The 21,078-nt window shown below is 56.0% G+C and overlaps 1 protein-coding gene and 1 non-coding gene across 2 annotated transcripts; both read left to right on the top strand.

The window, feature by feature from the left end:
* Nucleotides 1-737: 737 nt before the first annotated feature.
* Nucleotides 738-19,255, top strand: SLC6A7 (solute carrier family 6 member 7). Its single transcript, XM_057747995.1, has 14 exons — nucleotides 738-770; nucleotides 5,475-5,658; nucleotides 7,313-7,444; nucleotides 7,586-7,820; nucleotides 9,503-9,641; nucleotides 10,971-11,105; nucleotides 12,121-12,224; nucleotides 12,347-12,471; nucleotides 13,163-13,275; nucleotides 13,627-13,758; nucleotides 14,269-14,368; nucleotides 14,559-14,659; nucleotides 15,266-15,433; nucleotides 19,046-19,255. Exons 1-14 carry the CDS (start codon nucleotides 738-740, stop codon nucleotides 19,253-19,255), a joined length of 1,911 nt encoding a protein of 636 aa, XP_057603978.1.
* On the top strand, nucleotides 16,989-17,158 carry LOC130841948 (U1 spliceosomal RNA). The gene has a single exon (XR_009050311.1). It is a non-coding gene; the product is annotated as a U1 spliceosomal RNA (small nuclear RNA).
* Nucleotides 19,256-21,078: the final 1,823 nt, after the last annotated feature.

The raw sequence follows: 21,078 nt of genomic DNA, 5'->3' as shown, positions 1-21,078 counted from the left end.
GTTGGCAAGAGAGGACAACCCAGAGTGGGCCCATACATGTTAACTGAGCCCCTGTGATGTGCCAGGCCCTGTTCTAAATGTTTTCTGTGCAGTCTTCCTGGATTCCTCATGTCCTTGGAGGGGAGGTAAGATTCTTGTCCCCATTTTCCAGATAAAGAAACGGCAGCACACGGAGTTTAACTAACGTGGGCAGGGTCACACAGCAAAGAGGCGGCACAGAGATGCTGGAACCCAAGGCAGGGCTATTAGTGTCCATGTGCATGGCCTGCCTCCCTCATTGCCCAGCTGGGGAAAGGGAGGCCCGGAGAGGGCAGGTTACTTTCCCAAGGTCACGCAGGGGACGGTGGCGGAGACCTCCGAGGGTTTCCGTCGCGGACCCCCCTCCGCACGCGTTCGGGTCCCTCCAATGCGCAGCTCTGCGTGCGGGGGCGTGCATCCCGCCGCTGTCTGTCCGTCAGCCCGTCTGTCTGGGATTCTACGCGGGCGCAGCGGTGCACCCTGCCCCAGCCTAGGGCGCTGCGCAGGGAGAGGCAGGGCTTTCGCAGCGCCGGGCCCCGCGCCCCACGCCCGCAGCCGACAGGCGGCAGCGCCTGCGCCCGCGGCCCCCCAGCCTGTGCGCGGGAGTCGCCGGGGCCAAGGCGCGGCAGCCAGCCGGCGCCGCGATCTTTTGCTTCCTCGGGGGCTCTCTGCGCTCAGGAAAAGCCAAGCCCGGTAGCCCCAGCGACCTGCCCTCCAAGATGAAGAAGCTCCAGGGAGCTCACCTCCGCAAGGTAGGGCAAGAGGGCGGGGTGCAGAGGCCCGCCCCCTCTCCATCCCCTTGGGAGGGCTGGAGAGGGCACCTGCGCCTGGCTCTGGACTCTAGGGGAGGCCGGCAGGCGCTGGATTGCAGGGAGGGGCGGGGTCACGGCCTGCGCGGGGAGGGGGTGGCCTTACCCATCTGGGGGTCCAGATGCATCGTGATGGGGGCTGGGATTCATTGGACCAGGTCCTGCGAACAGGTGTCTGCAGCCACAGGAGGCGCGAGGTAGGGGTGCTGGGGCCAGGCACCCGCTCCTCCCCAGGGGCTGACTGGGGAGTGGGGGATGTTAGAATAGCTGAGATGGCCTTGAGCTGGACTAGTCAGGGGCAGGGGCTTGGACCAGGTCCTCATCTGTGCACTCTACACTGAAGCAGCCTCGATGAGACAGCAGGGGCACCCTTGTTTCCTGCCAGTGCTCCTGCCCTGCAGCGCCCACCACCTGCTTCCTCCCCACCGCTTCGTTCTCCTGGCAGCTTTAGCTTCCCTGCTAAGATCCCAGGCTGCCCCTCAGCAAGGCACAAGGCAGGCAAAGGCAAAGAGGGAGGAAAGGGGAGACCCAAGGGCTATAGCGGTGGGGTGGAAGCTGGCATGAGAGAGAAAGCCAAGTCTATGTGTTCCTGGAGCCCTGGGCCCAGACCTCAGCCCCTCCCCACTTTGTCCTGTGAAATTGGACCTCCCAGCCAAGTCGCATGTATGTGGGGAGGGAGAGTCTTGGGGGAAGCTTTCTAGTTTTTGGCTTAAAAGTACTCCTTAGCGAAGGAGTCTGAACTCCTGGGTACCGTTTCTACTGATGCCACTTACCCTGTGACTTTGGGCAAGTCTGTTCTCTAACCTGGACCATCGCGGGTCCATCCCCAGTGTGGGGCACCAAAGCAGGCCCCCCAGTCCTGGGGTGCGGGGATACTGTGAACTCACAGCAGCGGGGGGTTGTTGACTGTCCCCTCTTCCACAAGCCCCACCCCACCCCCACCATACATTCATTCAATCTCTCTGCCCTTGGGCAGCTGAGCATGGAAGCACTGTGATAAGGGGGTCCTTTTTATTTACCGACACACGTGTCTTGTTGGGGTCATTTGTGGGGTTTTTGGGTCTTCTTGAGTCCGGCCCCTGTTCTTTTCCATCCTATTCTCTCCTCCTTCCTCTCCCTTCCCCCAGGAGCCCCCGCCCCTCACTGGCACAGGGCCGCTCGTTATGTAAATAGCCATGTTGTATGAAGCCTTATCTCAAGTAATCCTCTAACAATTCTGGGGCCTAGGTCTTATTATTCCCAATTTATAGACAAGGAAACTGAGGCACAGAGGGGTACAGCTCACTGCTTTCCTGAAGGTGGGCTGAGCCACCTAGGACCAACAGCGTAGGGGTGGGGCCCTTGGCCTCAGGGTCCCCTCCCTTGGTCTCTAGGACAGGGGTCGGGGAGTAAGGAAGTGCCAGCTACGGCAAAGGAGCAGCGATGCTCAGAGATGAGCGCTGGACTGAGAGTCGGGGTCTGGGTCCTGGTTTTGTTCTGCCCTTAGCTTGCTGTTTGACCTTGGGCTCGCCCCTTCCCCTCTGAAATCCACTTTCCTCATCTGCACAATGATGAAGTCAGACTCCAGACTGCCATTGTCTTTCTCATCCTGAAGAAGGTATGAGAGTCTTGGCTTGGGAAGACTTACCTCTCCCAGCCCTGCTGCTGCTGGTGACCTACATCTGTTGGCCCCTAAAAGAGGGGGTGTGGGTCTGGCAAACTCAGATGTGTGTTCCTGTGTGTGACTCTGGGTGGGAAGTGGGGGGATCAGGGGTGGGAGCCTCATGCTTGGGCAGAAGTGTGAAGCAACTCATTAAGCTTCCAGCCCTGCCCCATTGATTTGGTTGCTTTCCTGTGTCTCTCAGTTAGTTCTGTCCTCTCTGTGCCGGCCTCCTGGGATTTACCCCATGGTGGGGTTGGAAGCTCCACGTGGGCTTTGGATTGGCTCAGCTTTGGAGGACCTCATCCCCTGTCCCTGAAGCAGGAACAGCCTTCCCTCTGATTGGGGGAGGAGGGGGACGGAAGAGCTGGCAGCATCCTGCTCTTGGAACTCTTGTCACCATGGAAACGGAGAGCCAGGACCGCTCGGTGAACATAGAAAGGGCAGCAGCTTCTCAGGGGGGATCAGAGGAACCTCATTATCGGGCCCTCCTGCCAGCTGGCCTGAACGGGGCTGGAGGGTCACAGGGTGACATGCCTGCCTCCCCATCCAATACCAGGGGCTGGTGTCAACTGGCTGCTACCCCATCCCTCTTGGAGTTCACCTGGGAACGAGTGGTTCCAGAGGGCTGATACTCACCCAGCTGGAGAGGAAGACTTGGGGAAAGGGGCATCAGAGGGAAGGGGTGGGTTTCATACAGCTCTGGGAGCTGCTGCTACCCTCACCCTAGCATGTTTGAGATCATAGCTAAAGAACCACCAGCAACATGTTTGTTTCAACCCTTAGAGCCCAGTTACTTGAAAAGTAACTTATTCGTGCTCTTCAGTCACTGTCACTGTCACCCATAATCATGCCAGGCTGCCCTATCACCAGTGCCCCTCTGGCCAACAGCCAGCCTCAGGTGGGATCACCACCATGGTTGTTGTCATCTCTGAGAGCCCAGTGCTGTTACCACATTTCTGCCACCTGAGCCCGTTGCCCCAACTCTGTCATCACAGCCAGACACCTCCAGTCCTGTAATACTCGGACTCTCCTTTCACCTTCTTCATCCCATCAATGCTTACATGACAAATCCCCATCAGAGTTTCCTCTGTCACCTGATTTGTGTGTAGACACCTACTTGGGCTGGTGCCAGGAAGGGCAATTTTAGGGGATAAAAAAAATTGGGTAGTAGCTGTTTGCTAAGTCCCTGTGCTCAGATCCTATCTGGTCTTCAACCACTGCAGTGAAGTCTCCTTGGTGAACCTTGCCTCACAGACCATCAGAGCCAGAAGACAATTAGCTAAAGATTATCTAGACCTGCATTTCCACCAAGTGTATCCTGACATGCCAGCTCCTTGAAACCCTTTTCTTAAGTAGAATTGGAGAATACTGTCTGTTCTAGTCCCTATTTGGAGAGTCACAGTGCATATTGGTCCATTAAAGGATCCGACAAGTCCTGCAATGAAGAAACCCATTTTACCTTATGTAACCCAGTTTTCCCCAAACTTTTTTGATTCAAGAATCCTTTGTTCCACCAAACATCTATGAACATTTCAAGTGATTTTTTTTTTGGAAATAGTGATCTATCCAATCCCCTCAGTGTCCATATGGGGAAACCAAGGCTCAGAAGAGTCTTTCCTAAAGTTGCACAGTGAATTGGCACAGACCTGGGATGAGAATCGTGGTCTCCTGGCACCCAGTCCAGTGGACTCACTGTTTAGCCACAGCTGTTCTTCAGAAGGAAGCAGGAGTATCCTTTCTTCTCTCTGAAAACGATGAACATTGTTTGATAATGGGCCTTCTTTGCAGCTCTGTCCTCCTCTGCCATGGGGCATGGCTTTCAGAGGCAAGCAGGAAAGGTGTAGCTGCCCATTTCTCCTGCCCCACTCCTGAAGTCCCTTCTGGGAGCTGCTATCTGAATTTTAGATAGTCATCCTGCTAACTTTGGGCTTCCTTCCTGGGCCTAAGTCCGGACAGCTCACTGACATGCTAACTGACATCTCTCAGGCCGGGGTTCCAAGCACCTGGAGGAGGGCCTCCATCTCCCAGCCCCAGCCTAAAGAGAGGATGCTCAGTGGACTTCCCTGCCCTTCTCAAGTCATGGGAGGGGGCCTTATGGGCAGCTGGTTCCCGTTCCCCTCTGTGCATGCATCTTTCCTCCAGAGACAGGAAGATTATAACTGTCTGAGACAGACCGGGGCTTCAGTAGCTTCTTCCTGCTTGTGAGCTAAAATTCAAAGTCCTCGGTAGGCCTCTTTGAGCCACACAGTATAAATCTGAGCCCAGAGGAGCCCACATTCCCTCCACGCCCCATCCTTTCTATACTAAGGGCTTGTACTTCTTCCTCTTGTCCTCCTGTAACTGCTTCTCTTAAACATGCTCCAGTCCAGCCATCTGCCCTGTGCACATGCTCCAAACTGCCAGCATCTTTCTTAAAATATGGTGCCCAGAATGGAGTAGCAGAACTCCAGCATTGGGTGGTTGAAGACCTGGGCTTCAGCATCAGGAAGCTCTGGGCCAGAGACCTAGTTCTCCCACTCGCCAGCCTTGTAAAAACCGTGGGTGTGTCATGATACCTCTCTGAGCCTCAGTTTCCCTTAGATGAATACTTAGCTCAGAGTTGTTTGAGGAATGAAATAGGTCATGTGAGTAAAATGTTTAGTGCAGTGAGTGCATGATAAGTGCTCACGCATGGCAACTGTTACTAAGATCACCATCGCTGTCATCAAAATAGGACGATCCCTTGATTTGACCTCTGTGTTAGCCAAACTAAGATCAAGGTGGCTTTCTTAGTGCTTGAGCCACCCTGCTAGTCTCAAAAGTTGGTAGTCACCTGAAACCCCAAGGAGCTCCTGCCTGGTAACCTGTCAGCCCAGGTAAAAGTTGTTGATTATCTGAACCAATAGAGTTCTTTGCACTTATCCCTGTTTGAGTCCAGATTCTTGTTTTGGGGGTCCCGGTTCAACCCGGCCTCACCCTCCTCCCTCACCTTTCTCCCTCACCCCTTTGGTCTCTCTTACTGGCAGCCCGTCACTCCGGACCTGCTGATGACCCCCAGTGACCAGGGCGACGTAGAGCTGGACGTGGACTTTGCTGCAGACCGGGGGAATTGGACAGGCAAGCTGGACTTCCTACTGTCCTGCATCGGCTACTGTGTGGGCCTGGGGAACGTCTGGCGTTTCCCCTATCGAGCCTACACCAACGGAGGAGGTATGGGCCTGGCGCCTGCAGGAGGGACGTCTAGGCCAGTGGGCCAAGCCTCGGGGTGGAGTGAGATTTTAAGTGACCTTAGACCGAATTAGTTGAAAGTGGTGACCTGGGCCTCAAAGGAGGGAGCTCACCCTGCCTTGTCCCTCTTCCTGTCCCAGACCCCTCCTTCCTCTCTCATGCCCAGCATGAAGACTCACTCGGTTCTCTCCCTAAGCCTTGGCACTTCCTGGGCCTTGAGTAGTAGGCAGAGGCAGCTGCCTCTGCTTCGTGATAAAGGGCTATATCTGCCTGTCAGCGATCACCGCACTCTCAATATTCTCCCCATCTCCTCCTCTCCCACCTCACCTCCTCCAGAACCTTGCTCCATCAATCAATCATTCCTGCTCTTGAATCTTCAATCTAGCCTCCTCTCTTGGTTCTTTCCATTCACACTGCAAACACAACATCTCTTCCATCTTAAACAAATTCTCCGTCCCCGCTTCTCCATCAAGTGGCTGTTCTGAGTCTCATGAACAATAGCTGGGGTTGAGCACTCACCATCTGCCCAGCCCCAAGATGGGTGCTCTCCAGGTCTCTCTCATTTAACCCTGAGGACAACCCCCTGGCTGGGCACCACCATCTTGATGAGGCAGCGGCCCCTGGAGAAGGCAGGTCCCTTGCCCAAAGTCACACAGGGGCAACCCAACATTCCACCCCAGGACTATTGTCCCCAGAGCCAGTGTGCTCCACCAGCACTCCATGTCTCCTCCCATCTCTACCAAACTCCTTGAAGAAGCACATATTGGCAGAGCAACAGAAATCCAAGTAAAAGTAAATGAAGCAAGGACAAGATGAGTTGGGATGACAGGGAAGTGTAGGACAGGTGCTGGCCTCCGAAGCACCGGGAAATCAGGGATGTCCACAGTTGTCTCTGCTCTCCCTCTCCCTGGTTCCTGATGCTTCTTCTCTCTGTGTGCTGACCTCATTTTTCCCTGGACCAGGCTTCCTCCTTACAGGTGGGTCGGGGGTGGCCACAGACAACTCTGGAATGACTTCCTCCCCAGAACTGTCCTCTCTGAATGGATCTATATTGAGTTGCAGGGAAGGTCTCTAATTGGCCTGCCTTGTGATATGTGCCCAGGAAGGGGTGGGCAGGGGTTGGCTGGTGTGACTGGCAGCCCTTCCCGAGCCATATGGTGGTAGGCGGTCCTCTAAAGGATCTGGCTACTGATAGGAGAAGAAAAGGGGAAGGGATGCTCAGCACACGAGACCACAGGTGGCAGCCACAAGCATCTGAGGCGGTGTCGGGGGCGGGGGGTGGGGGGCAGGTAGACCGGAGGCCGATTCTGAAGGGCGTTGATTTCTGTACCGAGGGGTTTGTACTTTCTCTGGCAGGGAATGTGCTCATTCTTTCACTCATTTGTTCATGCATTCACTCAATGTCTGCTCTGAGCCCAGCCCTGGTCTGGGCACTGGGGCTACAGAGGTGAGTAAATCCCCAACTTGCCCCCTTGGCCCTCAGTGGTCTCCTGGCATAAAAGAAGACAGTCCTGCGGTGCCCAGCCCTAATCCACGTGCGAAATGGGGGTGTCTGCCGGTCAGGGGAGGGGCGGGGCTGGAGCTGGGCTTTAGGGGGAGCTGAGGCCCGCCCCACCCTCCCTCCTCCTGCCTGCAGGCGCCTTCCTTGTGCCCTACTTCCTCATGCTGGCCATCTGCGGCATCCCTCTCTTCTTCCTCGAGCTCTCTCTGGGCCAGTTCTCCAGCCTGGGACCCCTGGCCGTCTGGAAAATCAGCCCCCTCTTCAAAGGTGAGGCTTCAGCGGGGTGTTCTGAGCCTGAGGGAGGCAGGGAGGTTGCCCCCCGACCCCCAACCTCTAGGCAGAGAGGGAGGTGAAACCCAGAAAGGGGATGGCTTCCATGGCCTGAAGGCCGCCCCCTCCCCCGCCCAGGTGCCGGCGCGGCCATGCTGCTCATCGTGGGCCTGGTGGCCATCTACTACAACATGATCATCGCCTACGTCCTCTTCTACCTCTTCGCCTCCCTCACCAGCAACCTGCCCTGGGAGCACTGTGGCAACTGGTGGAACACGGACCTCTGCCTCGAGCACAGAGGCTCCAAGGACGGCAACGGGGCCCTGCCCCTCAACCTCACCAGCACCGTTAGCCCCAGCGAGGAGTACTGGAGGTCAGGCCCCCGCCGGCCCAGCAGCCGTCAGGGAGGGACCGAGGGCAGGAATGTGCCAGTGTCCCCAAGGGGCTCAGCATGCACCTCAAAGGCCAAGTTCAGGTGCTAGTATTAGGCGGACGCGGGGTTCTAATCCCAGCTCTTCACCGGGCCAGCTGTGTGACCTTGAACAATTTATCTGGCTTCTGATGCTTTATCTTTGAAGTCGATATGATAACAGTATTTGAAGGGTCCTGTGAGGATTAGAGGAAAGAAGGCTTATAAATCGTGCCACCCAGCCTGGTGGATGGTGCGTGCTCAGTAAACGCTAGCTGATGACAGCGATGCTGATGGTGACAGTGCGGAGCCTCAGCTTCCTCCGCTGTACAAGGGGGCTGTGCGTCCCTGCTTCATAGGATGGTATCAGTCAGTCACTCATTCATTCATTCTTTCAATCTGTATTTATTGCGCACCGACTGTACTAGTAGGTAAAGCACTTAGCAGAGGCCACAGTCATACATAGTAAGGACCATCTCAGGTTAGTCTAGCAGCAGAGAGAAGCCTACAGGAGAGTAAGGGGCTAAGGGGTTACTATGAGGATTACAAGGTGATGCAGGCAAAACCCTTCACACAGTGCCAGGCACACTACAAGCCCCCAGGAACGGTGGGTGTCAGAGGGGCACTGCTGCCCATTGACCTGTCCCAAAGTCCCACTTTATACCTGCGAAAACAGAGGCTTGCTCAGTACTTACTGGCAGAGGCAGTACTGGAACCAAAGCCTCCAGATTCCTGATCCCATTCTGGAACATTCCAGAGTAGCCTTATTTCTAGGTAGGGACCATCAGCTGACCAGAGGACACAGACCAGATACCCCCACCTCTTTACCTGCAAAAGGCTACTCTTAGGAATTTTCCCCCACATGAGCCCCACGTCTTTAAATGTTTTAGTCTCCAACCCGCATTTATTACACAGTTCATCCGTTTGTCCATTTAAAGTGCCTCCAAAGTGTCTGCACCTGCTGAGGAGTATGTCTGACCAGTGGGGAAGGGCATGGGTCTGCAACTAAAAGCCAAAGGACATGACACGGTCACTAGCAGCTGCCAGGGGTCTCCATGGCAACACCATGGCCCACTGCCTCAGCTGGGGAGCATGCAGCAAGCAGATGGCACTCTCACGGGGCTGAAGGGAGTTGAGTGAATGGAGGGACTTCACAGAGATGAGGGGATCCACATGGAAAGGTGAGGCACCAGGGACTAGCAAGAGGGACACCCCTGAGGCAAGGAGAACAGCGTTAGCAGAACCAGGGAGGTTTGAAGCCCCACAGGAAGGGCTGCCCAGTGAAAACTGTGCTGTAGAAGAAGGCAGCCACAGCCAGACCCTCTGATGGGGTGCCTGCGTGTATGTGTGTGCATGTATACACGTGTGTGCATGTATACACGTGTGTGCAAATACCCCAACCCATCCTCCAGGCTCCTGCTGTTGCCTCCCGTTAGCCAGACTCCAATGGAAAGTGAGGAAGGTGGCCACCTGGGGGTTAGGGTCTGTAGAGGCCCACCCCCTGGGTGCTAAGCTGGTCAGAGGAGGATGGAGAGCAATCAAATAGAAAATAACCGGGACAGTCCCGCAGGCTGGCCACAGCTTTACTCCCTGTCTGTGGAGCATGGCAGGGTGACCGGAGGACACTCAGACCTTGTCTCCCACAGCCGCTACGTCCTCCACATCCAAGGCAGCCGAGGCATCGGAAGTCCCGGGCAGATCCGCTGGAACCTCTGCCTTTGCCTGCTGCTCGCCTGGGTCATCGTGTTCCTCTGTATCCTCAAGGGTGTGAAGTCCTCAGGCAAGGTGAAGCTGGGAGGCGCTGGGGGCTTGAGAAGCTGGGAAGGGTGAGGGCTTCCTAGAGGAGGCAGGGTGCGGACTGAGCCCAAGAGGATGAATGGGCTTCAATTGGGAAGAGCGGAAGGGAGAGTACATTGAGACTGGGGGAGGGAGGCTGGCCTGAAGAAAGATATGGAGGTGAGGCTGGATGGTGGCTAGGCTGGTTCACTAGACTAGAAACATGCCAAGAGTAGGACCTATCTGTTACTCAAGCGTGTATCCTAACCTAGTGCTTGGCACTTTGAAGAAGCCCAGCAAGTGTTTGTTGAATGCTTGGAGGGTGGGTATGAGTCAAGCCTCTTCAAAATGCAAGCACTAGACCCCAGTTGTCACACTCAATTGGAAGGTCTACAGGGTCTGCTTGAGGAATGGCTGGATCTAGGTATGCAGTTGGAGTTGTCAGGAATGTCGTTCTCTTGGTCTCTCAGCAATGCCTTCCTCCAGATTGGCTTCCTTCTCAGGCTTCATTCTTCATGAGGTTGCCCCTAGCAGCTATAGGCTTACATCTTACCTAGTTAGTGAAGTGTTCTCCCTTGTCCCATGTTTCAAAAATCCTAGAATTGAGTCTTACTGCATAGATGGGTCCTGTAACCATCCCTGAACCAATCACTGTGGGCAGGAGGGTGGAGTGCTCTGCTTGGCTGGGCCTGGGGCCGCCTCAGCCCCAGGTGGGAAAGTTAGGCGAGTGTTATCTGAAGAAGGCCAGCTAGATGCTGGGAAGACAAAGCCACAGGTGCCCACTTTAAGTTATGAAGGGCAGGAAGGGCCATAAAGCTGTCTCAGAAGGACTTGGAAACCTTCTGAGTGGTTTACTCAATCATTTATAAATTAGAACTTGTCCCTCTGCAAAGTGCTGAGAGATGTTGTCCACGAGGAAGAGAACCATTAAAAGAAAGACTAGAAAGACAGCGTAGAGACCATTAGAAAGCCAGGAGAGGTCATTGTGGTGCGAGTCAAGGCACTGAGGGGCTTGAGGCTTGATGGTGTTTGCTGAGGACAAGGCTGGAGGTTTGAGAACAGGCGGAGATGGGGCAGAGGGGAGTTTGGGCATGTCCCATGTCTGGTGACCATGCAGGCTGGGTTTGCAGGGCACCTGGACTAGGATGCAGTGGAGCTGGAGACAGTGGATGGGTGGGAATGGCCTTGGGAAGCAGTGATGTGGGGGGGGAGTGAGAGAAGGAAAGAGAGCATCACAGGTGGTGGCTGTTCCCGAAGGCTGGGGAGGCGAGTTAGTAAATGGGGATTTCTGACAGGAGCACAGGAGAGAGAGGGTCACCCCCCCTTACTGTCTCTCAGGTGGTGTATTTCACGGCCACATTCCCCTACCTCATCCTGCTCATGCTGCTGGTCCGCGGGGTCACCCTCCCAGGAGCCTGGAAGGGCATCCAGTTCTATCTCACCCCTCAGTTCCACCACCTGTTGTCTTCCAAGGTGAGGCCCTCAAGGCCTGTGTGCAGAGGGTGGGGTTGGGCTGGGGACTGGCAAGAGGGCTCCCTGGGTAAAGAGGGGGTGGGGGGAGGAATCTTCCATGTGGTGAGCCCCCTGTACCAGGCACTGTTCTTGGCACGGTGTGTCTTTTTCCTTTATCATTATTCACAATCCTATGTGGTAGGCATTATTCTCCCATTTTACAGATGAAGAAACTGAGGCCCAAAAGAGTTAGTGATAAGTTTAAGGTCACACGACTAGGGAGGGGCAGAGTTGGGATTTCCACCCAGATCTGCCTGACTCCAGACCCAAGGAGGGCATTAGCAATAACAGCGGGAACTGGGAATACGGGGATATGTGTATAAAAACAGGCGATTGAACTTGGTGTACCCCCCCAAAAAAAATAATAAATAAATTTAAAAAAAATTAGCGGGAACAACAATGGCACTGGCAGCTAACGTTTCTTACTTGTTGATGAATGACTGTGCCTGACCCTCCCCTAGCACTTCGCGTACATGTGGTCACGTGATCCTTACCACCACCCTATAAGGGAGGTACTGTTCCTATCCCCTCCCTAGGGACAAGGGTCCAGCGGCCCAGAGAGGTGATGTGGCCTGGCCAGGCTACACAGCTAGAGAGTGGTGGAGATAGGATTCAAATTCAGGTCCCTCCAACTCCAGAGAGGACGGAAAGGGATTACAGGGGCTTGTTGTCAGTATGCATCTACTGAAAATTTACACAAGGCACTGCTTCCTTCAGACCTGGACTAAGGAGGGTGTCTTCTAGATCCTGGATGGGGCACCTGAGGCCCAGGGAGGGGAAGGGGCTCGCCCAAGTCCCTGAGTGTAAGTGTTGGAGCAGGGTTTGCTTCCGGCTGGTGTCACTCGTGAGCCAGACTCTTCACCGCAGCATCCCTGCACCTGTCGACTGGCTCTTGCCCTGCCCCCTTCCTCCTCTGGACACCACAGTGTGCCAGTCGCTCCTCTCTGCCCTCCATCTGCATCCTTCCCTGCCACAGGTGTGGATCGAAGCTGCTCTTCAGATCTTCTACTCCCTGGGCGTGGGCTTCGGGGGGCTCCTCACCTTTGCCTCCTACAACACATTTCACCAGAACATCTATAGGTCAGTGGGGCCTCCCAGAGCCCAGGGGCCGGAATGGGGAGGAGCGTGGCTGGCTGAGGAGGACCTCGTGGGTGAGGGCGTGGCCCGCTCACCCCAGCCTGTGCCTGGACTTCTTCTGGCAGAGACACCTTCATCGTCACCCTGGGCAATGCCATCACCAGCATCCTGGCTGGCTTTGCCATCTTCTCCGTGCTGGGCTACATGTCTCAGGAGCTGGGTGTGCCTGTGGACCAAGTAGCCAAAGCAGGTGGGCAGGCTGCCCGGCCCCGGTGGGTGGAGGACGTGTTGGGCACAGCTGGGCTGGGCAAGTTAACATACGTGTGGACCGGAAAGCTTGTGGATGGATGTGCCGTGTGTGTGTGTGTGTGCGCACGTGTGTGCACATGTATACAAATGAACGTCTTAGCTGCTCTCTGGGTGTCCTACTGCAAAGGGTTGAGTGTACAAATGCGTGTGTCAACCTGTGTCTGGAGATAAGTGACTGTCTGTAGAAGATTGTCTTATACTTTGGCACATCTTAGGAGCCTGCCTTGCTTGTCCAGATGAGTCACATCCTCCGTGGAGATGCCTGTGCAAATGAATTGAGGGTCTGGATGATGTGTATCCGTGTCTTGTGCCAATGGGAGGGTCTGAGCACGTGTGTGCGTGGAATCGTTTGTGCAGAAGATTGTGTACATGAGGTTTCGTACTTGGTCTTGTGTTTACCCACGTATCGTTATTCATTCATTTATCTCATCACCTGTGTTTATGGAGCACCGACGGCATGCTGGCCTGTGTCCTGAAAGTCAAGAAAGTGTTAGAAGTGTGCAGTGAGTGTGCTTCTCTGGGTTCGGCTGAACTAGTGCGCCCAAGTGCATGTAAGCGCCGTGCGCGTTTGAGTACGTACGTGGGGCCCCCCGCGTTGGCCAGGCTGCTGACCTGGTGTGCCCGTGGCCCAGGCCCTGGCCTGGCCTTTGTCGTCTACCCGCAGGCCATGACCATGCTGCCCTTATCGCCCTTCTGGTCCTTCCTCTTCTTCTTCATGCTGCTGACTCTCGGCTTGGACAGCCAGGTGAGCTGCTGTGCGTCTGTGGTGTGCATCTGTGATGTACGTGTATCTGTGTCTCTGCTTGTGTGTATCTGTGTGCGATGTGGGTGTCTGTATGTGTATCTGTGTTTGTGTCTGTCCATGTGTGAGAGGTATGACTGTGTGTGTGCGCATGTCTCCATGTCATGTGTCTGTGTGTGTGATGGGTGTGTGATGTGTGTGTATGTGTGTGATGTGTCTGGGTATATCTATGTATATGGATGTATGTGTGTGGGGGGGTGATATATGTGTATATCTGTATCTGTGGATGTATATCTGTGTGTGTGTTTATGTGTGTGGTGTGGGCAGAACTCTGATCCCCACTCCTCCCTTCAGTTCGCCTTCCTGGAGACCATTGTGACGGCTGTTACAGATGAGTTCCCGTACTACCTGCGGCCCAAGAAGGCTGTGTTCTCGGGGCTCATCTGCGTGGCCATGTACCTGATGGGGCTGGTCCTCACCACAGATGTGAGTGGTGCTGCGGGGTGGGTGGGCAGCTGGTGGGCAAGGCTGGGGCAGTCACCTGCAGCACGGTCTGCCGCCAGGCCAAGCACTGCCCGAGCTACCAGCTTCCTTCTCTTTGGGAGGAACCTAGTCCACCCCAGGCCCTCTCTCTCAAGGGGCAGCTTGGCCTATGACGCAGAGTCCTGACTTTGGAGTCTGAAAGATCTGGGCTCAAGCCTCGATCCTGCATCTGCTGAGTGACCTCAGGACAAGGAGCGTCACCTCTCTGAGCCTGTTTTCCCAGTGATAAAGTGGGGTCTACACCGAGGCTTGTTGTGAGACCCAAATCAGTTGATGTGTGTAAAGGGCTCAGCAGGAAGACAGCAGTTACCCTGTCATCATCTTGCCCTTCCCGCCGGCCTGGCTGCTTCTTGCTCACGTCCTGCCTTGGGGGGGGGGGGGGGGAGAGGGGGGACTGGCATCAGGGAGTGAGGCTGGGATGAAGGGACCCCAGAGCTGCAACTTGTGTTCCAGGGAGGCATGTACTGGCTGGTCCTTCTGGACGACTACAGCGCCAGCTTCGGGCTCATGGTGGTGGTGATCACCACGTGCCTCGCCGTCACCCGGGTGTATGGTGAGAGGGGCTGTGGGAGGTGGAGTCAGGCTCCCCACGGTGGGAGCATGGGAGTCTACCCTGGAGCCCCCCTGCACTGGCTCCCTGGTCCTGAGGGCCAAGGTTTCTGGTGGGGGCGGCTAGGGTGGAGGAGGGGTTGCTGGTGCGTGTGGGGCTGTAGGTGGGGCCATGCTCCTCCCTCCCCGTGCAGGCATCCAGAGGTTCTGCCGGGACATCCACATGATGCTGGGCTTCAAGCCGGGCCTCTACTTCAGGGCCTGCTGGCTGTTCCTGTCCCCGGCCACCCTCCTGGTAACCAGGGGTGGGAGGGAAGGCTGCTGGCTGGGGGCTCGGGGCTGAGAGCAGGGCCCCTCTCGGCCTTCAGTCTGGTAGGACTGCCCTGGCCCACAGTGGACCTCTGTCGGGGCTGTGGGGTGGGCACCAGGATCCTGGTCTACTCCCCTCCCCCTTGACGCCCCCAGCTTTTGTAGCTGTGCTGGGTCTGGCCCTGCATTTGGTTGGCAAAATGGGTGGGACTTTCTCAGGCCTCACGGCCTTAGGGCTGGGGTCTTGAGGCTATGCTTCTTGGTCTTGGGGTTGGTGCAGCTCAGGGATCGGCCATCTCAGGAATTAGGGTGCTTCGGAGCTGGGCTGTCTCAGGCCTTGGCATTGGGTCAGACTGGGGCAGGGCTGTCTCAGGACGTGCAAGGGTTCCCAAGATGGACCATCTCAGGTTCTGGTACAGCTTAGGACCGAGGTATCTCAGAGCCTGGGTGGGTCTGGGCGGGGCTCTCCCGGGCCTTGGGGTGGCCCTGGGCTGAGCTCTCTCAGGCTTTGAGGCAGCTCAGACCTGGGCTGTCCCAAGCCCTGGGGCCTGCCGCAGGCCCACTGTGTGATGCTGGGAGCCCTCACCTGCAGGCCCTGCTGGTGTATAGCGTCGTCAAGTACCAGCCCTCAGAGTATGGCAGCTACCGCTTCCCAGCCTGGGCGGAGCTGCTGGGCATCCTGATGGGCCTGCTGTCCTGCCTCATGATCCCCGCCGGCATGCTGGTGGCTGTGCTCCGAGAGGAGGGCTCGCTCTGGGAGGTGAGTCTGCCCCACCCCTGCCTGTCCCCCCGACCTGTGACCTTGCCCTGGGCCCGACCTCTAGAAAAGAAAACCTCTGCTCCAGCAGCTTTTCCAGGGCATGCAGGATTCTTTCAACCGGGAAGAACATTTTTTCTGTGAATCAGCTCAGATCTGCTTGGGCTGCAGCCGGCTCTAGGGGCCGGAGTCCTGTCCTATGGCCCCTCATACCACCCAGGGCCTCTGGTTGGGGAGGGGCACAATCAAAGGCCACTGATGCTGGCCAATGCCTACGTGTCTTGGGGGAACCTGAACAGATAAGGGCCTTATCCAAGGTCCCATGGTGAGTCAGGCAGGGATCAGGACCTGAACTCGGGTTGCTAGCTTCCCTATGGAACTCAGGGTCGGAGGCAACATTGAGGGATCCCAGGGGTGGGCTGTCACCCTCTTCCTGTGACCAGGAGCCCTGCCTGTGGCCAGGGCTTTGTGGAGAGGCCCAGAAAGCATACAGAGTGCAAGCTGTTGGGTATGGGATGCTGCAGGCTCGGAAGAGGGCAGTAGGGACCCTCTGTGGGCCAGTGGACATGCTGGGATGCTGTGGAGCCGCTGGAGGCCCCACCCCTCTCTGAGCCTCAAGTGCCCTCCGCACACTGAGCCCTCCGCTTCTGAGGCCATGGGTGTGGAGGTCTCCGGTGGCAAGAGGTTGTCATAGTGAGCAGAGCTGAGTGAGCCTGTGAGGGCCCAGAGATAGCCTTGGGACTGACACTCACACACACACACATACACACACACACACACACACACCCCCCATCAGAGGTGTGCTGGAGCCACTACTGCTGCTACTGCTTCATGAGAGCTAATTGCTAGATATTCAGGAATACTGTGAGCCAGTTGTTAAAACAGCCATAGCTTGAAATTGACAAGGGTGGGGATAATTACAACAGTGAAATTGGCTACAAATCAGGCCTCCTGTGCCCCGCACCTCTCCCTAGCCTGCTAGCCAGCACAGTACTGCCCCCCTCCTCATACACCTTCCTTGTCCGACCCTCGCCCCACCTTCCAGCTTCTGGAGAGAGGCTCAGAGCCCTTCACTGGCAGAAGTGGGTTGTGGTCACACTGTGCAGACCACAGGGGAGTCCTGGAGTTCAGCCACTATTCTGCCTTCAGCTGCTGTGTGGCTTGAGGCAGACCCCTTCCCTTCTCTGAACCTCAGGAGCCCCACCTGTGCTGGTAAAAGAAACTTGTCTCCTTGTTGAGAGCCAGGGTGTCTGCAAAGGAAAGGAAGAGGGCTCCAGCTCCCAGGGAGCTCACGGTTCCCCAGCCTTGCTTTGCCTCCTTCCTGTCCTGCTGTCACCGCCACCCACAGCCAGGTGGAGGGGACAGGTTGTTGGGGGATTGGTGAGCCCTACAGAGAAGTCATTGCCCAGCTCAGGAGTGCCACCTGCAGAGACCAGGGTTCCCAGCACTGACACACTAGGATGGGAATCCTGGGTCTGCCACTTGCCAGCTTTGTGACCCTAAGCAAGTGAATGCACCTCTGAACCTTGCTTTCCCAGTCCTTAAAATGAGGACAGTGATCCTTACCTGTCAGGGGAGATACCATGATCATGAAGGTGGGTGGTTTTGCAGTCCTCCCAGGCTCGTCCATTGCACTCCGGATGTGCTGATCCCTGCAGTTTCCCCAAATGTGGGAAACTTGACTGCATAATTTGTAGTCGTGGAGGGCTGTGTTTGTGCTTTCCCATAAAAAAAAAAAAAAAAGAAAGAAAGAAATGAGTGCAGTGATACCTGCCCATAGTGTTGCTATGAGAAGGAAAAAAGCTCATCAACAAAGTCAGTACTGTGTGGGGCAGAAAAGCAGGGGGTTTTTCTTTTCTTTCTTTCTTTTTTTTTTTTTAAGCAGGGTGTTTTTGAAGTTCAGGATAAGGTCAAGACTGCCTGGGTTCAAATGCCAGCACCACCACTTCCCAGTTGTGTGACCTTGGCCAACTTAACTAACGTCTCTGAACCGTACTTTCAGATAGTATCTGTGAGGGGTGGAGGTAATAACAATACCCCTCTCATAGGGACACTGTAAGGATTAAATAAGCCCATACTCAGCACAGAGCTGGGACCCAGTGAGTGCTCAGTTCTAATCCATGGGGTTCTCACCTCAAAATCAGGGGTGAGTTTGCCCTTAGGGGACCCTTGGCAATGTCTGGATACATTTTTGATTGTCCTGAGAGGGTGGGGTTGGCGGAGGAATGCTACTGGCATCTAGGGGTCAGGGATCCTGCTACGCAGGATTCAGTGTGCAGAACACCTCCCAGGTCACAATGTCAGTAGTGCTCTCAGGTTGAGAAACCTTGGTCTAGGCACTAGTGTGCAGCTGGAAACAAATCTAAGTCTTTCAACTCAGGGAGCTTTTATTTTAATGTGGGAGACAGACAATAAACAAACACATGAAGGCAGTGGTAAGTGCAATATTTGAAAATAAAACAAAATGCAACAAAACCAGAGTACAGGAATAGAGAGTGATGAAGTACGGTGTTCTGGCCAGGGCGACCTCTCTGAGGAGGTGACAGAGATCTGACGAAATCGCCAAGACAATTGGTTTAGGTGTCTAAGGGGAGAGCATTCCAGGCAGAAGGACAGTCAGTGCAAAGGCCCTGAGGCATCAGGTGCTGGCATGTTTGAGGCCAGCAAGGAGGTCAGCGAGACTGGATCAGAGTGGGTGGAGAGAGAGTGGCAGGAGCCAAGATCACGAAGATAGACAGGCACCAGGACATGGAGGCCATGTGAGCACTTTGGATTTCATTCCAAATGAGATGACAAGCCTCTGGCAGGTTCCTGAGCAGTGGGGTAACATGCTCTCCATACTTTTTAGTGGGCATCCGCGTGCTTTGAGTACGGAGCTGGGCTAGGCCCGGGTTAAGGGCACCGTATGCATTATCTCCCTTGGAATCTACACCCAGTAAGCTCCACTTAATGTTGGTTGTCTCCTTTCACTGAAGCGTCTGGGGCTCTCCTCCCTGGCACGGCAGGCAGAGGGCTTTGGGAATGTGGTTTGAGGAAGACAGAACCCTAGAATGTCCAAGTTTAGTCATCTTCTTAGTGAGCTCCCTCCTTCCATGGATCCTGGGGCTCAGAGAGGGAAAGGTCAGACGTCCGAGTCAGACTGAGGCAGGGTGTCAGAGACGCCACTCCACCTCCATCCTCCCAGCGCACGGCTCTCTCCCCAAAGCTCCCAGCTCTTCAGGACTCAGCATTTAGGGGAAGGGACCCAGAGTGGACTCCTGGACTGCCTGCCACACAACCATAACAAGAGCCACCACTTTCTGGGCCTCACTCTGTTCCCAGCACCCTACTGAGTGCTTGTCTCAGTGCCTTACTAACCACCCTCTGAAGGCATCATGATTCCCAAGTTAGAGATGCTGGAAGCAGAGCTTAAATTCCGTGCCCCAGGACCACCCAACGTGTGAGCAGCAGGGCACGATTCTCTCCAGGCATGTGACCCACTCCCTTGGGGAAGTGACAGTGCCCCCTCCCTTTCCCCGGGTTGTTGCAAAGACTAATCCAGGTGAGACAGTGAGGGTTTTGCTGGTGCCCCAGGAAGCACTCCACGAGCCCTGGTTCTCACCCCTGTGGCTGCAGCGGCTCCAGCAGGCCAGCCGGCCGGCCATGGACTGGGGTCCGTCGCTGGAGGAGAACCGGACAGGCATGTATGTGGCCACGCTGGCCGGGAGCCAGTCCCCCAAGCCGCTGATGGTGCACATGCGCAAGTACGGGGGCCTCACCAGCTTCGAGAACACGGCCATCGAGGTGGACCGAGAGATCGCAGAGGAGGAGGAATCCATGATGTGAGACGGGAAGCAGGCAGACAGGAGGCCCTGCCGGCCCCCAAGGGTTGCCACGCACCCTCTGGTGTTCTGAGAGGCCTGAGGCTGTGGGAGGCTGCCATGGTGATGCCGGTCTGCAAACCAAGTTCCTCTTTGTGGCCTCTGCCTCTCCTAAAACCTCTGTCTACTCCCTACACACGCGTGTGCACGCGCGCGCACACACACACACACACACACACACACACACACACACACACACACATTCAAAGCTGAGAGTGAGCCAGCTCAGCCCTTACTTCACAGATGGACAGACTGAGGCCAGGACTTGCCCAAGGTCACATGGCAGAGGGGACTGGACCCCAGGCCTCCTGAGCAGCCAGCTTTCTTTCTCATCTGGCAGCAGGCACCACCTTCTCATTTCTGTTCAGGGCCCAGGCCCCTCTCTCTCCTGGGGGAGCCTGCCCCATACACTTTAATGAAGTCAGAATCTTGAGCTGGGCAGGGACACTCAGGGTGTCTCGAGGCCCATGAGGCCTCAGGCATCAAGGGTTAGCCAGTCAAGTGGGAGAAAGATCCCTGTGGGTTCATGGGTGCAGGTCAGGTTTCCTGAAGGAGGTGGGACCTGAGGGCCCTGGAGGCTGGGCGTTTGGAGAGACAGAGGAAGAGGAGGGCAGGGTAGGGAGGGCCTCTGGAGGTCAGAATATAGCCCCCTTCTCCTCCCCGGGGCCAGGAGGCAGCCTAGGGAGAGACCAAGGGCACGTGAGCAGGGAGAGTGGTGGGAGAAGCAGGCGGTACCAGGTTACAACAGGATTCAGGTGGGAATGAGGGTCGATGGGGAGGGGGAGCCAGGGATGTGGGCGGGCAAGGGGTTCGCATGATCGTGCTTTAGGTAGAATATCCTTCTGGTTTGGTGTGCAGCGTGGAATAGGGGGGACAGGATAGAGGTGGGAGGCCTGCAGAGGACAGACCAGAGGGGCTGGAACCTGAGCTTGGAGGGGTGGGGGTGGGGGAAGGAGGACCCCACAGCTTCCCTTTCTGGACCCCGTGCCCTCCAGTGCAGGGAGCCTTGGGCAGTTAGGACTGGGCTGGGGCCTGACCTGCACTGTGGAGGTGGGAACGAAGGGTCATAGTCAGGACCCGGGGCCCCTCTCTTCTCTTCTCCCTTGTCCTGGTGGCCCTTACTGTCTGCTCCAGCTCCAGGCACTGCTGGGGAATTGGCCTTGGCTGTGGAAGACCAGGCAACTAAGAGACTCAGGTGGTCCACAAGGCTGGACCACCATGGCCATCTGGTTCCAAGGCTGCCCACACTGCTTCAGCACGCGAGTCCCTGGGCACAGACCTGAGGGTAGAGGCAGAGAGCAGACGACACCCTAGGCCTGCAGCCAGAGACATTGGCATCTTCAATCCCCAGCCTGGGGCCCCTGCTTCCCTGGGAGATGAGGGTGGGATGGGAAAATGCCTGAGCAGGTCCCCTGCACAGGGCGTCCTCCAGTGAGGCAGGGTGGCCTGGTGCAGCTGTGCCAGCCTCTGTGCCCTGTCTCTCTCCTGGTGTCTCCCAACCCACCTGTGTTCTGTTGGTTTATTGTTAATAAACGCCAATGAAGTCATCTTCTGTGCCCTGGCTCCTTACCGCTGAGAGCCACGAGGCGGGCAACACAGGACTTTCTGGTTCCCATTGCACAGATAAGGAGACTGAGGCTCAGCTGCCTCCTTTCCTGGCCCTCCTGGTTTCTGACACTAGCTTTGCCATTTCTCCAGGGTAGTGGTGGGTGGATGGGGCTTAGGAAGGATGATGGTGAAAATGAGGAAGGCCCTTAAAGACCACCTGGCCTCCCATTATACATATGG

This window comes from Hippopotamus amphibius, chromosome 1, assembly GCF_030028045.1.
Source record: "Hippopotamus amphibius kiboko isolate mHipAmp2 chromosome 1, mHipAmp2.hap2, whole genome shotgun sequence".
NCBI lineage: Eukaryota > Metazoa > Chordata > Mammalia > Artiodactyla > Hippopotamidae > Hippopotamus > Hippopotamus amphibius.
The sequence above is the reverse complement of the archived record's forward strand: the minus strand, read 5'-3'. Positions and strand labels throughout refer to the sequence as shown.

What these genes read in the sequence shown, in the direction of transcription:
- SLC6A7 (XM_057747995.1), top strand. Translation starts at nt 738, where the DNA reads ATGAAGAAGCTCCAGGGAGCTCACCTCCGCAAG. An exon ending in CCCAGCGAGGAGTACTGGAG is followed by an intron (nt 7,821 to 9,502) that starts GTCAGGCCCCCG and finishes TGTCTCCCACAG; the next exon opens with CCGCTACGTCCTCCACATCC. An exon ending in TTTCACCAGAACATCTATAG is followed by an intron (nt 12,225 to 12,346) that starts GTCAGTGGGGCC and finishes TTCTTCTGGCAG; the next exon opens with AGACACCTTCATCGTCACCC.